At 45.8% G+C, this 16,551-nt stretch overlaps 1 protein-coding gene across 2 annotated transcripts in view; it reads right to left on the reverse strand.

Annotated features, from left to right (window-relative positions):
• The window catches only part of LOC139236054 (dedicator of cytokinesis protein 2-like), a 1,544,097-nt gene that overhangs the window by 1,429,475 nt on the left and 98,071 nt on the right, over positions 1–16,551 (reverse strand). For both annotated transcript variants that reach the window (XM_070866795.1, XM_070866794.1), the window contains exon 2: positions 16,197–16,280. In XM_070866795.1, coding sequence (XP_070722896.1) covers positions 16,197–16,280 — 84 coding nt within the window. The remainder of the gene's footprint in view (positions 1–16,196; positions 16,281–16,551) is intronic.

A 16,551-nucleotide genomic window follows, 5' to 3' on the forward strand; every position in this document is an offset into this window, starting at 1 on the left:
CGAAAACACTCAACTGTGTGTCACAGGCTAGGGAAGAAGGGGTTAGGAGTGTTTGACACTCACGGGTGCCTCACAGGCTAAGCATAAGCTGTGGGGACGCACGAGTCTCAAAACCCCCTTCATAAGCTGTGGACACAATCTCTCCAGGGTTGCTCTTGCAGCACTCAGGGTACCTCACAGGCCAGGCTAAGCTGTGAGGGCAGAAGCCCAGAGAAAGACATCCAAGGCACAACAACACTCCCTGAGAGCCCCTTACATCATGAACTAGAAATGGGGCGATGTCAATGCAATTTCCTCTGTGGAGCGAGTATCATGCTCACAGATCCTGGACAAATTTGACTCATTATTTCAACCCGGCATTGGCACTTTCATGGGAGCCAAGGTTGTGATTCACATAAATCCGGATGCCAGGCCAGTACACCACAAAGCAAGAGTGGTGCGGGAAAAGATAGAAGGCGGATTGGACCGCCTGCTGAGGGAAGGCATCATCTCGCCAGTCGAATTCAGTGACTGGGCGAGCCCGATTGTGCCGGTGCTCAAGGCGGATGGGTCAGTCAGGGTATGTGGTGATTACAAGGCCACCATCAATCGGGTGTCACTCCAAGACCAGTACCCGCTACCGAGAGCGGAGGACCTCTTTGCAACGCTATCCGGTGGAAAAACTTTTTTCAAAATTGGACCTGACCTCAGCTTACATGACCCAGGAGCTGGCGAGTGAGTCGAAGAAGCTGACCACCATCACGACACACAAGGGGTTGTTTGAGTACAACAGATGTCCGTTCAGGATTCGCTCGGCCGCCGCTCTCTTCCAACGAAATATGGAAAGCCTCCTCAAGTCGATTCCAGAGACGGTGGTTTTTCAGGACGACATCCTCATTACGGGTTACGATACTGAAGAACACCTCCACAACCTGGAGGAGGTGCGACTCAGACTGGACCGGGTAGGGCTGCGACTGAAAAAGGCGAAGTGCGTCTTCCTAGCTCCAGAGGTAGAATTCCTGGGGATGAGGGTAGCAGCAGACGGGATCAGCCCTACTGTGTCCAAGACGGAAACGATCCAGAGAGCACCCAGACCCCGTAACATGACGGAGCTGCATTCGTTCCTGGGGCTCCTGAACTATTTTGGTAACTTTCTTCCCAAATTGAGCACGCTGCTAGAGCCGCTACACGTGCTCCTACGCAAAGGTCACGAAAGGGTCTGGGGGGACAGTCAGGAAAGGGCTTTTAATAGAGCACGCAATTTGTTATGTTTCAACACTCTGTTAACGCTATATGATCCATGTAAGAAACTTGTGTTAACGTGCGATGCGTCATCCTATTATGTCGGGAGTGTGTTGCAGCATGTCAATGCCAAGGGTCAGTTATAGCCGGTAGCTTATGCCTCCAGAAGTCTGTCCCAGGCAGAAAGGGGCTACGGGATGGTAGAAAAGGAGGCGCTCACATGTGTATATGCTGTAAAGAAAATGCACCAGTTCCTGTTTGGCAGGAAATTTGAGCTGGCGACAGATCACAAACCCCTAACGTCCCTTTTGGCCGACAACAAGGCCATAAATAAACGCATCGGCCTGCATACAGAGGTGGGCACTCACGTTAGCCGCCTATGACTACACAATTCGGCACAGACCGGGCACCGAAAACTGCGCCGATGCACTCAGCAAGCTCCCACTAGCCACCACTGAGGGGGCTACTGAGCATGCTGCTGAGATGGTCATGGCTGTTAAAGCTTTCGGAAGCAAAGGCTCACCCGTGACAGCCCGTCAGATTAAAGTTTGGACAAATATTGTCTCTAGTCAAGAAATGTGTCCTGAATGGGGACTGGGCAGCCACGTACAGGGCATGCCCTGAGAAATTTAAACCATTTCACAGGCGCAGGGATGAACTCTCGATTCAGGCCGATTGCCTACTGTGGGGAAACCGAGTAGTCATGCCCCAGATGGGCAGAGAGGTGTTCATCAGAGAACTCCACGATGAGCACCCGGGCATTGTCATGATGAAGGCAATTGCCAGGTCACACGTTTGGTGGCCAGGGATAGACGCAGATCTGGAACTTTGTGTTCGCAGGTGCAACATGTGTGCCCAGCTGGGCAATGCGCCCAGGGAAGCCCCCCTTAGCCCCTGGCCATGGCCCGCCAAGCCTTGGTCACGCATCCATGTGGACTACGCAGGTCCTTTCATGGAAAAAATGTTTTTGGTTGTAGTAGACGCCTACTCCAAATGGATCGAGTGTGACATTTTAAATTCAAGCACATCCTCTGTCACGGTAGAAAGTCTATGGACAATGTTCGGCGCCCATTGTCTACCGGACATCTTGGTCAGCGACAATGGCCCATGCTTCACAAGCACTGAATTCCAGGACTTCATGGCAGGCAATGGAATTAACCATGTCAGAACGGCACCGTTCAAGCCGGCCTCAAACGGCCAGGCGGAACGAGCAGTGCAGATAATCAAACAGGGGATGCTCAGAATCCAAGGTGGTTCCCTACAAAGCCACTTATCACGCCTCCTTTTGGCCTATAGATCCAAACCACACTCGCTCACAGGGGTTCCACCCATAGAGTTGCTAATGAAAAGGACGCTCAAAACCCGGTTATCCCTTATACACCCCACCATGAAAGAAATTGTCGAGAGCAGGCGCCAGTCACAATATGACTACCATGACAGGAATGCGATGGCGCGATGTATTGATGTAAATGATCCTGTTTTTGTCCTCAACTACGCTGCAGGGCCCAAATGGCTCGCAGGCACTGTGATTGCCAAAGAGGGAAATAGGATTCTGGTAGTTAAACTTACCAATGGACAAATCTGTCGCAAACATGTGGATCAAACAAAAAGGAGGTTCAGCAACCCCATAGAAGAAACAGAGGAAGAACACAATATAGAGTTCACTCCTCCACAGGTGAACGAACACAGGAACCAAAGGGAGGAGAGCCCAGTCACTGTGGGCAGTCCGGACAGGCCTGAGGCACCGCAAACAGCAGACACTCAGGCCAGCGCCCAACAACCGGAGCCCCAACTCAGGCGCTCTACAAGAGAGCGTAAACCACCAGAGAGACTCAACCTGTGATCCCAATAAGACTTTGGGGGGGGGAGGTGATGTCATGTATTCAACCAGCATTGTAACCCATGTATAATCTGACCTAAGTTGTACACTGTGAGAACAATGACCACTAAGTGGTGAACTTGTGGGAGACATTCCTAACCTGGACCTTCAGGTATAAAAGGGGAAGCTCCACCCACTTCCATCACTTGAGTGCTAAGGAATAAAGGACAGGTCACAGACTGACCTTCTGTCAAGCATGTGCCTCGTGTGCATTTATACTGTATAGTAAGGACATATCCTATTCAATGCAATAGTGCAGGAGTGCTGCATTGCTGGAGATACCGTGCATAGGATTACAATAGATTACACAGGATATACGGCACAGAAACAGGCCAATCGGCCCAACTCGTTCATGTCAGCGTTTATGCTCCACTCGAACCTCCTCCCGTCTTCCCTCATCTAAATCTATCAGCGTAACCCTCTATTTCCTTCTCCCTCATATGTGTCCAACCTCCCCGTAAATGCATCTATGCTATTGACTTCAACCACTCCCTGTGGTAGCGAGTTTCACATTCTCACCACTCTTCTGAATTCTCTATTGGATTTCTTGGTAAATATTTTATATTGATGGCTCCTAGTTATGCTCTTCCCCACAAGTGGAAACACTCTCGCTGTATCCACTCTATTAGTTCACCTCTTAGCCTTTTTTCTGGAGAAAAGAGACCCGGCCTGTTCATCCTTTCCTGATATATGTATCCCCTCACATTTCTGGCATCATCTTTGTAAATCTTCTCTGCACCCTCTCCAGTGCTTCTATGTCCTTTTTATAATCTTCTTCTTAGGCAGTCTCTCGGAGTCGAGGATGACGTGCTTGCAGGTGACTGATGAGTCCAATGCAGGATCGACAGTCTCTGTCACAAGTGGAGCAGACGGTGGCTGGAGCACTCCTTGCGTGTTTGCGCTTGGCTTCCGCATGTTCCCAGCAAAGTAACCAGAACTGTACGCAATACTCGTAAGTTTAGTTTAACCAAGGTTCAATATAAGTAGAATAACTTCCCTACTTTTCAATTCTATACATCTAAAAATAAACGCTAGTGCTTTGTTTGCTATTTTGTTTTCAAATGAGGAATTAAACGGAGGTACAATATGTCTGTTCAACTGCACATAAAAATTCCATGGCACTATTCAAAGAAGAGCAGGGGGTTACTGTGTTTTTTCTGGCCATCTTTATCCCTCAACCAACAACACCAAAGACACATTTATTGGCCATTTATCTGATTTACTATTTGCGGAATCTTGCTGGGCAATAATTGACTTCTGTATTTGCCAAAAAAAAATGGCTATGACTACACTGCAAAAAACACACTGGCACTTTGTGGTGTGCTGAGGATGTTGTAATGTATTTGCTTCATGGGTTCTTTGCTTAAGAATTGATAGCAACCCATTGCTGTGAAGAACTAAAATAAAAACAGATATTGCTGGAAATCTCAGCAGGTCAGGCAGCATTTGTGGAGTCTGCACAGTTGCTGCCTGACCTGCTGAGATTTCCAGCATTTTCTGTTTTTATTTCAGATTCCAGCAGCCACAGTATTTTGCTTTTGCTGTTAACAATCACACTACACATTATCAGTTCATCCACCAGGCTCACAACCATCTGCCTCATCGTGGATCCCCAAACCCAAACTGGCTGGGGTTTTATTGAGTCTTGTCGACATCTCGTGACTGGCTAAGCCACTCACAGCTCCTGTGGGCATACTCGCAGGTGCGTACATTGCAGACGTGAAAGAGGTTAAATAAACGCAAGCCTGTATAATGTTTTTCTTCTCAGGGGCAGGAAGTAGATATAGCTCCAGCAGTGGGATTTATCAACTCTTGAGAATTGGAGTAAAAGCCGATGGCTCCCATAACGTGACCTGCTGTAGCCCAGATTGATTTGTTTGCACAGAGGAGTGAGAAGAAGACTACAGAATCCACATTACTGCTATCATCGTTTGTTTGGTTTTAGATTATTTTGCAACGCTTCGACTTCTGGAAATTGGCAATTGCCTGACCCTGTAAGAACCTATAACATATTTTTACAAGAGTTCAGCCTGGATTTGGATTGGGGTTTCCACCTTAGTTAGCTGGTGGAAGTGTTCACTTACCCATCCACTCAATTCAATCTGATTCATTTCATTTTGCAATTACATGGTTTAAATTGCCCATCGCTGCTAATCCCAAGAAACTCAGCGAGCAGTGGACATTGGGTAGTCTCCTAAATTAACCTTTACACCATTAGTCTAAGTGTCTGTGCAGTCAGCTATATCGAGTGCTCGATCAGTTCAGTCAGAAGGGTAAAGTTTATTTAGTTCGGTATACAACACTGCTCTGTCACCTATCTTCGATTTGACTTAGGGCCTTTTCTCCTGAAGAGAAAAAAACGGATTATATTTTCGAATCACTTTTGTGCGTGCTAGTTAATTTAATAAGCCTTCAGTACAGTAAAATATGAAACCGTTTGAAGTTAAATATTGTAATGCTGTGACTGATGAGTCATGAGGTTTTGCATAGAAGATCTGGACTCAAACATTGGGAAGACCGATGCCATTGTCTTTGGCATCCATCAGAAACTCCATTCCCTTGCCACCAATGCTGTCAGCTGTCTAGGCCCCAAGCTCTAGAATTCACATCCTAAACCTCTCTACCTTTCTTTCCTCCTTTGACGCTCCTTAAAACCTACCTCTTTGACCAAGCTTTTGGTCACGCATCCTAATGTCTCCTTCTTTGCCCCAGTGTCAATCTATTTTGGTCTGATAACACTCCTGTGAAGCATCTTGGGATGTTTTACTACATTAAAGGCGCTATAGAAATGCAAATTGTTGTTGAAGCCCTTTATCCTTCAAGAAAGCCAGGAAGGAAGTATTAGCGTCTGGTTCTTTCACCTTTTGGGGCCTGGATTCGAATCTAGTATAGCTGCAACATATATCTGTATCGTACTCATGATATACAGAGTGCTTTAGACGGGGGTCGCAGGCAGAGTGTCACCTGTGGCTCACTCTCACCTCCAGGTCAGAAAGTTAAGGGTTCAAACCCCATCCTAGAGACTTGAACACAGAAATCTAGGCTGACACTCCAGTGCAGCACTGAGGGAGCGGAGTGCAGCACTGTCGGAGGTGCCATCTTTTGAATGAAACGTTAAACCGAGGCCCCGTCTGCTCTCTTGCGTGGATGTAAAAAGTTCCCATGGCACTATTTTGAAGAATGACAGTGAAGTTATCAATGCAAGTCTTTCTTTTTATAGAGATGGTGAGGTGAGCATGCCAAAAAGAGAGAGTTCTAAGGGGAGGTGCAGAAGTGGCCAAAGATAGTAGAACCGAGGGAGTAGGGATCAACAAATAAGCCAGAGCAGAAATTAGATGCAGGGACATACAGGTAAAGAGGGAAAGGGAAAGACTTGCCTATATATAGCACCTTGTCATGACATCATGGCATCCTAAGTGCTTTACAGCCAATGAAGTGTAGTCGCTGTTTACCATCTACAAGATGCACTGCAGCAACTCGCCAAGGCTTCTTCGGCAGCACCTCCCAAACCCGCGACCTCTACCACCTAGAAGGACAAGGGCAGCAGGTGCATGGGAACTTCACCACCTGCAAGTTCCCCTCCAAATCACACACCATCCTGACTTGGAAATACATCGCCGTTCCTTCAGCCTCAATGGGTCAATATCCTGGAACTCCCTCCCTAACAGCACTATGGGAGTACCTTCACCACACAGACTCCAGTGCTTCAAGAAGGCAGCTCACCATCACCTTCTCAAGGGCAATTAGGGATGGGTAGTAAATGCCAGCGACGTCCACATCCCATGAACGAATAAAATAAAATATAGAAAACGTGGCAGCCGATAGCACACAACAAGGTCCCGCAAAAAGCACTGCGACAAAGAGCTGATAATCTGTTTTGGGTCTAAATATTGGCTAGGACACCAGGGATAACTCCCCTGCTTTTCTTCAAATAGTTCCGAGGGATCTTTTACGTCCACCTGAAAAGCCTCAGTTTAACATCTCATCTGAAAGACACCACCTTTCAACAGTGCAGCATTCCCTCAGTACCGCACTGGAATGTCAGCCTAGATTTTTGTGCTCAAGCCACTGGAATGGGATATGAACCCACAAACTTTGTGACTCAGAGGTGAGGGTGCTACCTACTGAGCCACAGTTGGCATTCAGCAGGTGTAGGAGATGCTGGAGGTTAGGCTGAATATAGAAAGTTCAGAGGGGAAGTGAAACTGAAAATAAGAAGGACAAAGAGAGAATCTGAGAATAGATTGGCAGTTAACATAAAAGAGAATTCAAAAGTCTTCTATAGGCATATAAATAGTAAACAAATAGGTAAAAGGGGGTGGGGACGACTAGGGAGCTAAAAGGAGACCTACGCATGAAGGTATCTATTAAATGAGTACTTTGTATCTGTCTTCACCGAGGAAGAAGATGCTGCCTACTGGATGAGATAAAAATTGATAAGGAGGATGTTGCATTTATATGCTATTTGTTTGTTACAGGACACTAGACAGGCAGGGAGCGGGAGCTATTCACAGTTGCTGTAAATATTCTGGTTCATGCTGGTTTTGGGACACCATTTTGGTAGTTGCTATAATAATCATAGGCAGTCCCTCGAAGCGAAGATGACTTGCTTCCACGCCAAAAAGGGATGAGTTCACAGGTGTTTCAATGAAGGACCTAATATTCCAGATCCCAAACTACATGAAGGGTGGAAGATGCCTGTGCTTGGATTTTTTTAACGTGTGGTGGCCGTTGACAGAGCTAGGTCTTGGTCCAGTGGCAAGGATTACCCCAGACTAACTGGAGACCAGCTCTGCTGCACAGACCGAGCGCGCACACATATCACAGTGTGGGCTGGCCCAAGCTGGCCCTGGGCCCGCGCCTCTTCTGGGCCCCAGATTCACGCCTCTCCTGGGCCCCGGTCACTTCCCTTTATGGACTCTTGCCACTCCTTCGCCCCTCCTGCTGTGCCTGCCCGCACTGCAGTCAGCGACCTGGCTTTGTAGCCCTGCAGTGGAGTTGCTATAAAGGACACAGTTAGTTACATTGCTCCTGTTTCAGTTAGTCCGTTATTTACGTACACATCAAAGCTGGCTGTACTTAAACTGGATAAGTCACCAGGATCAGAAGGGATGCATCCTAGGATGCTGAGGGAAGGAAAGGTGGAAATCGCGGAGGTACTGGCCATAATCTTCCATTCTTCCATTCCTCCTAAAATATGGAGCTGGTGCCAGAGGACTGGAGAATTGCAAATGTTATACCCTTGTTCAAAAAAGTGTGTAAAGATAAATCCAGCAACTACAGGCCAGTCAGTTTAACCTCGGTATAGGGAAACTTTTAGAAACGTTAATCTGGGACAAAATTAACATCATCATCATCATAGGGACTTGCTTCCACTCCCAAAGTGAGTTCACTGATGGCTGAACAGTCCAATACGAGAGCCACAGACCCTGTTACAGGTGGGACAGACATTCGTCGGAGGAAGGGGTCGGTGGGGTTGGTTTGCCGCGCGCTCCTTCCGCTGCCTGTGCCTGGCCTCTTCATGCTCAAAGAGCTCAACGCCCTCCCGGATGGATTTTCTCCACCTCGGACGGTCTGCGGCCAGGGTCTCCCAGGTGTCAGTGGTAATGTCGTGCTTTACCAGGGAGGCTTTGTGGGTGTCCTTATAACGTTTCCGCTGTCCTCCTTTAGCTCGCTTACCATGAAGGAGCTTTGCATAAAACATTTGCTTAGGGAGTCTCGTATCTGGCATGCATACTATGTGGCCTGCCCAGCGAAGCTGATCGAGTGTGGTCAGTGCTTCAATACTGGAGATGTTAGCCTGGTCGAGGACACTGATGTTGGTGCACCTGTCCTCCCAGGAGATTTGCAGGATCTTGTGGAGACATCGTTGGTGATATATCTCCAGCGACTTGAGTTGCCTTCTGTACATCGTCCATGCCTCAGGCCCATACAGGAGGGCGGGTATTACTACAGCCCTGTAGACCATGAGTTTGGTGGTAGATTTGAGGGCCTGGTCTTCAAAATAACGTGGACCATTTCCCATATCTTATTAACAAAGGCAAACATTGATGTGGAGATTCAGCATCGCTCCCAAAATTAACAATCATGTAGACAAGTGTGGATTCATTCAGGAAAGCCAGCATGGATTTGTTCAAGACAAATCGCGTTTAACTAACTTCATTGAGTTTTCTGATGATGTAGCAGAGAGCATTGATGAGAACAATGCGGTTGACTTGATGTACATTTTCAAAAAGAGTTTGATAAAGTGCCACATAATAGTCTTGCCAGCAAAGTTGAAGCCCATGGAATAAAAGGGACAGTGGCAGCATGGTCACAAAACTGGCTAAGTGACAGGAAACAGAGAGTAGTGATGAATGGTTGTTTTTTTGGACTGAAGGACATTGGTGTTCCCCAGGGGTTGGTTCTAGGGTGGGTGTACAGAGCATAATTTCAAAATTTGCAGTTGACACCAAACTTGGAAGTATAGTGAACAGTGAGGAGGATAGTGATAGACTTCATGAGGATATAGACAGGCTGGTGGAATGGGCGGACACGTGGCAGATGCAATTTAAGCAGAAAAGTGTGAGGAGAGTCAATATAAAGTAAATGGTACAATCCTAAAGTGGGTGCATAAATAGAGAGACCTGGGGGTATATGTGCACAAATCGTTGAAGGTGGCAGGGAAGGTTGACAAAGCGGTTAAAATGCATATGGGAGCCCAGGCTTCACAAATAGAGGAATAGAGTACAAACCTTTATAAAGCACTGATTCGGCCTCAATTCTGGGCAGCGCACTTTAGGAAGAGTGTGAAGGCCTTAGAGAGGGCGCAGAAAAGATTCCTGAGAATGTTTCCAGGGATGAGAGACTTCAGTTATGTTGATAGACTGGAGAAACTGGATTTGTTCTCCTTAGAGCCGAGAAGGTTGAGAGGAGATTTAATGGAGGTGTTCAAAATCATGAGGGTCTGGACAGAGTAGATAGAGAGAGAAACTGTTCCCATTGGCTGTCGGGTCGAGAACCAGAGGACACAGATTTAAGGTGATTGGCAAAATAACCAAAGGCAACAGGAGGAAAAACCTTTTTCCGCAGCAAGTGATTAGGAACTGGAATGCACTGCCTGAAAGGGTGGTGGAGACAGACTCAATCATGGTTCTCAAAAGAGAGTTGGATAAGTACCTGAAGGAAAAGAATTTGCAGGGCTATGGGGAAAGGACGGGTGAGTGAGACTAGCTGAGATGCAGAGAAACAGGCCATTCAGCCCAGCCAGTCCATGCCGACATTTATGCTCCAATCGAGCCTCCTCCTGGCTTTCCTCATCTAATTCTATCTGCATAAGAGAAGGTTCACTAAGTTGATTCCTGGAATGAAGGGGTTGTCTTATGAGGAAAGGTTGAGTAGGTTGGGCCTGTACTCATTGGAGTTTAGAAGAATGAAAGGTGATCCTATTGAAACATATAAGATTCTGAGGGGGCTTGACTGAGTCGATGCAGAGAGGATGTTTTCCCCTTGTGGGGGAATCTAGAACTAGGGGGGGGGTTTAGTTTCAGAATAAGAGGTCGCACATTTAAAATGATGAGGAGGAGGAATTTCTTCTCTCAAAGGGTTGTGAATTTTTGGAATTCTCTACCCCATAGAGCTATGGAGGCTGGGTTATTGAATATCTAATTTGTCCCACTCATCTCTTTCCCCACCGCCCTGCATTTTTTTTCTTTTAAGTATATATCCAATTCCGTTTTGAAAGTTAATTTTGAATCTGATTCCACCATCTTTTGAGGCAGTGTGTTCAGATCATAGCAGCTCTTCGAGTAAAATCATTTCTCCTCATCTCCTCTATGGCTTTTTTGTCAATGGCTTTAAATAAGAGTCTTATGTTTACCGACCCTTATTCCAGTGAAAAAGGTTTCTCTCGATCCACTCTATTAAAATTCCTCATCATTTTGAACGCCTCTATTAAATCGCCCCTGCTCTAAGGAGAACGATCCCAGCTTCACTCATATCTCCAGATAACTGAGATTCCTTATCCACGGTACTATTCTAGCAAATCTTCTCTGCACCCTCTCCAGGGCCTTGACATCTTTCTAAAGTGTGGATAGAGGACTGGGAGGGACTGTTGGAATTAGCAATAATACAGAATTAGGTGGGATCATCGAAAATACAAAGAAGTCTAAATTAGGTTTGGGGTGCATGTGTACAAATGCACGAAGGGGATAATAAAGTTGGTGAGCTGCAGATGCAAATAGCCACATGTGACTATGATGTAATGGCGATAAGAATATAGGAGCAGGAGTAGGCCATACGTCCCTTCGAGCCTGCTCCGCCATTCAATAAGATCATGGCTGATCATCGACCTCAAGTCCTCTTTCCCGCCCAATCTCCATAACCCTTGATTCCCCTCGAGTCCAAAAACCTATCAATCTCAGCCTTGAATATTGTCAAAGACTCAGCATCAACATCCCTCTGGGGCAGAGAATTCCAAAGATTCACAATCCTCTGAATGAAGAAATTCCTCCTCATCCCAGTCTTAAATGGCCGACCCCTTATCCTGAGACTCTGTCCCCTTAGTTCTAGACACTCCAGCCAGCATCGACCCTGTCAATCCCCTTTAGAATCCTTAATGTTTCAATGAGATCACTTCTCATTCTTCAAAACTCCAGAGTGTAGGACCATTCTACACAATCTTTCATCACAGGACAGCCCTCTCATCCCAGGAATTAATCTAGTGAACCTTTGTTGCACTGCCTCCAAGGCAAGTATATCCTTCCTTAAATAAAGAGACCAAAACTGTGCACAGTACTCCAGGTGTGGTCTCACCAACGCCCTGTACAATTGTAGCAAGACTTCCTGACTCTTATACTCCAACCCCCTTGCAATAAAGGACAACAGGCCATTTGCCTTCCTTATTGCTTGCTGTACCTGCATGCTAGCTTTCTGTGTTTCTTGCACAAGGACACCCAAATCTCTCTGAACATCAACATTTAAAAGTTTCTCACCATTTAAAAAATATTCTGTTTTGCTGTTCTTCCTACCAAAGTGAATAAGCTCACATTTCCCCACATTATACTCAATCTGCCACCTTACTGCCCACTCACTTAATCTATATCCCTTTGCAGACTTTTTGTGTTCACCTCGCAGCTTACTGTCCCAACTAGCTTTGTATCGTCAGCAAACTTGGGTACATTGTACTCGGTCCCTTCATCTTTGTCATTTTCACAGATTGTAAATAGCTGAGGCCCCAGCACTGATCTTTGTGGCACCCCACTAGTTACAGCCTGCCAGCCTGAAAAAGATCCATTTATTCCTACTCTATGTATTCTGTCCGTTAGCTAGTCCTCCATCCATGCTACTATATTATCCACAACCCCTGGCTTAAAAGAGGGGAGAATTGGATGATTAATATTCTTGGGTACAAGATATTCAGGAAAGATTAGGAAGGAAAAAAAGACGGAGGTGTAACAGTTTGATTAAGGAAAAAAATTACAGTGTTAGAAAGAGAGAATAACCTTGAGGGGCCAATGATAGAATTTATTTGGTTGGACTTAAGAAATAATAAAAGAGCTATTCTGCTACAGGTGTATTTTATAGGCCACTAAATAATGGGAATGAGATAGAGAAGCAGATTTGCAAGGAAATTAATGAGAGTTGTGATAATGGGAGATTTTAACTACAAATATTGAATTTGGCAGTGATTATGTTAAGGGCAGAGAAGGGGAAGAATTTCTGAAGTGTGTTCAGGAGAATTTTTCAGTTTTATCAGTATATTTCCTGCCCCATGAGGAAGAAGGCATTGCTGGATTTAGTCCTGGGGAATGAAGTGGGGATGGTCACAGTCGGGGAGCACCTCGGGAATAGTGATCACAGTATCGTAAGGTTTAGATTAGTTATGGAGAAGAACAAAGAGCAATCTAGAGTAAAAATACTTCACTGGAGGAGGATTAATTGAGGAGGGATCTGGCCTGGGTAAATTGGACTCACAGACTGGTTGGCAGAAATGTAATGGAGCAATGGGCAGCCTTTAAAGAGGAGATGGTTCGAGGACAGTCAAGGTACATTCCCAGAAGGAGGAAAGGGAGGGCAACCCAAGTCAGAGCTCCCTGGATGACAAAAGAGTTAGAGAGTAGGATGAAGCAGAAAAAGGGGATGTATGACAGATGTCAGCTTGATAACACACGGGAGAATCAGGCTGAATATAAAAAGTACAGAGGAGAAGTGACAAAGGAAATACGAGAGGCAAATAGACAATATGAGAATAGATTGGTGACTGACCTAAAAGGGTTTTCTATAGGCATATTAACAGTAAAAGGATTGTCAGAGGAGCGGTGGGCTAATTAGGGACCAAAATGGAGAACTATTGATGAAGGCAGAAGGCTTGGTGGAGGCAGAGGTACGAAATAAGTAATTTGCATCCATGTTTACCAAGGAAGAGGACTTTGCCAAGGCTCCGGTAAACAAGGAGGTTGTTGGGATACTGAATAGGATCAAAATAGATAGAGGAGGTATTAGAAAGGCTGGCAAGACGTAAAGTGGATGCATCCTAGGATGCTGAGGGAAGTAAGGGTAGAAATTGCAGAGATGCTGGCAACAATCTTTCGATCCTTCTTAGATACAGGCATGGTGTGTGTGGTCAGTGCTTCGATGCTGGGGATGTTGGCCTGATTGAGAACACTGACGTTGGTGTGTCTATCCTCCCAGGGGATTTTCAGGATCTTGCGGAGTTCTCGATCAGGCCAACATCCCCAGCATCGAAGCACTGACCACATTCAACCAGCTGTGTTGGGCGGGCCATATTGTCCGTATGCCCGACACAAGATTCCCAAAGCAAGCACTCTACTCGGAACTCCTACACGACTGGTGATCCCCGGGTGGGCAGAGGAAATGTTTCAAGGACACCCTCAAATCCTCCTTGATAAAGTGCGGCATCCCCACCGACACCTGGGAGTCCCTGGCCAAAGACCGCCCTAAGTGGAGGAAGAGCATCCAGGAGGGCGCTGAGCACCTCGAGTCTCGACGCTGAGAGCATGCAGAAAACAAGCGCAGGAAACGGAAGGAGCGCGTGACAAACCAGTCCCACCTACCCTTTCCTTCAACGACTGTTTGTTCCACCTGCGACAGAAACTGTAATTCCCATATTGGACTTGTACAGTCACCTGAGAACTCACTTTTAGAGTGGAAGCAAGTCTTCCTCGATTTAGAGGGACTGCCTATGATGATGATATTCAAAAAGGAGTTAGATGAAGTCCTTACTACTAGGGGGATCAAGGGGTATGGCGAGAAAGCAGGAATGGGGTACTGAAGTTGCATGTTCAGCCATGAACTCATTGAATGGCGGTGCAGGCTAGAAGGGCCGAATGGCCTACTCCTGCACCTATTTTCTATGTTTCTATGATACAAGGGTGGTACTGGAGGATTGCAAATGTTACATCATTGTTCACAAAAGGAGAGAGGGATAAACCTGGCAATTATAGGCCAGTCAGTTAGTGGGGGAAGCATTTAGAAACAATAATCTGGGAGAAAATTAACAGCCACTTGGACAAATAAAGGAGAGCCAGCATGAATTTGCTAAAGGCAAATCGTGTTTGATTAAATTGATTGAGTTTTTTGATGAGGCAACAGAGAGGGTGGATGAGGGGAGTGCAGTTGCTGTTTGGTATATGGTGTTTCAAAAGACATTTGATAAAGTACCACATATTAGGCTTGTCAGCAAAGTTGAAGCTCATGGGATAAAAGGGGCGGTAGTAGTATGGATACAAAACTGGCAAAGGGATGAAAACAGAGTCGTGGTGAGTGGCTGCTTTTCAGACTGGAGGGAGTGGAGTTCCTCAAGATTCAGTACTAACACCATTGTTTTTTGATCGGCATTAATGATGTGACCTTGGAGCTACAGGGCACAAAATTTGTAGATGGCTCGAAATTTGGACGTGTAGTGAAGAGTGAGGATGATAGTAACAGACTTCAAGAGGACAGAGACAGGCTGGTGGAATGTGCGGACACATTTCTGGTGAAATTCGACATAGAGAAGTGTGAGGTAATACATTTAGGTAGGAAGAATGAGGAGAGATCATACATGCTAAATGGTCACATTTTAAAGGAGTGCAAGAACAGAGCGACCTGGGGGTGCTTGTGCACAAATCTTTGAAGTTGACAGGACAGGTTCACAAAAAGCATATGGTATCCTGGGCTGTACAAATAGAGGCGTAGAGTACAAAAGGCAGGAAGTTATGCTGAATTTATATAAAACACTAATTCAGCCCCAGCAGCAGTATTAAATCTAGCGTGAAGGTTGTGGAGGGGAACAGAAGAGATTTACTAGAATGGTTACAGGGATAAGGGATTAGAGTTACATGGATAGCCTGGAGAAGCTCCTTAGAGCAGAGAAGGCAAACAGGAGATTTGATAGAGGTATTTAAAATAATGAAGGGGTTAGGTAGAGTAAAAAAACAAAACCTGAAGGGTCGATAACCAGAGGAAACAGATTTAAGGTGATAGGCAAAAGCACCAGAGGTAATTTGAGGAGAAACTTTTTTACCCAGCGAGTGGTTAGGATTTGGAATGCACTGCCTGATAGGATGATGGAGGCAGATTTTATAATAGCCTTCAAAAGAGAATTGGACGAAGAAAAAAAGTGCAGAAGGGCAATGGGGAAAGAGTGGGGAGTGGAACTAACTGGCTCGCTCTTCGAAAAAGCCAACGCAGACTCAATGGGCCGGATGGCCTCCTTCTGTGCTGTATTCTATAGACACAGGTTTAATTATTTCCCTTATTTTTGAATCTTCTTTTACATAAAAACCCACACCTCCTCCTGGGATACAGTTTCTATCCTTAATCATCAACCTGTCTCCTTTGAGATGTACACCAACATTGATATAACCCTCCATTTCTTTTCCTGCACAGACGTGGACACAGTTCCCTTGTGCTAAACCCTCCAGAATTGTTTCACACAACCCATGACACACTGATCCAACATCAGCCCGTTGGACGCCACCATCCACATTCGGCTCGCGTGTTTTGTCACTGAAGATATTTATACCATGAACCCCCCCCCTCGCAGCCCTCGCCCCCCCAAGCAACAAATGGGGCCACAAGCCCCGGCCCTGAACCCCAGTGAGTGCTCCCTCACCTTCGCACACTTGCAAGATGTTGACTGTGTCTCCGATCTGCAGGGGGATATGATGCTCGTGGGTCCCTTTGAAATTCCACACGGCTGAAAGGAAAATGGGAGAATAAGATTTTTTTAAATTGGAGAGAAAATATAATAGTGTGAAAAATTAACATTGAAAACGCAAGATAAAACACTTAAGCTAAAAAATAGGAAACAAAGTCTTGTCTAGAATGGTGCTGAAATAAAAGATACCACATATTGGTGCAGCAGTCATTAATTGATGGTGTAGATTACTGTTCAGAAGAAAATATTTAATCTCAAATGTCACAGTAGGAAATGAAAACAGAACAAGCAAACTCGTGAGATAAATTAA

The sequence above is a fragment of the Pristiophorus japonicus genome, chromosome 2 (genome assembly GCF_044704955.1).
Source record: "Pristiophorus japonicus isolate sPriJap1 chromosome 2, sPriJap1.hap1, whole genome shotgun sequence".
NCBI lineage: Eukaryota > Metazoa > Chordata > Chondrichthyes > Pristiophoridae > Pristiophorus > Pristiophorus japonicus.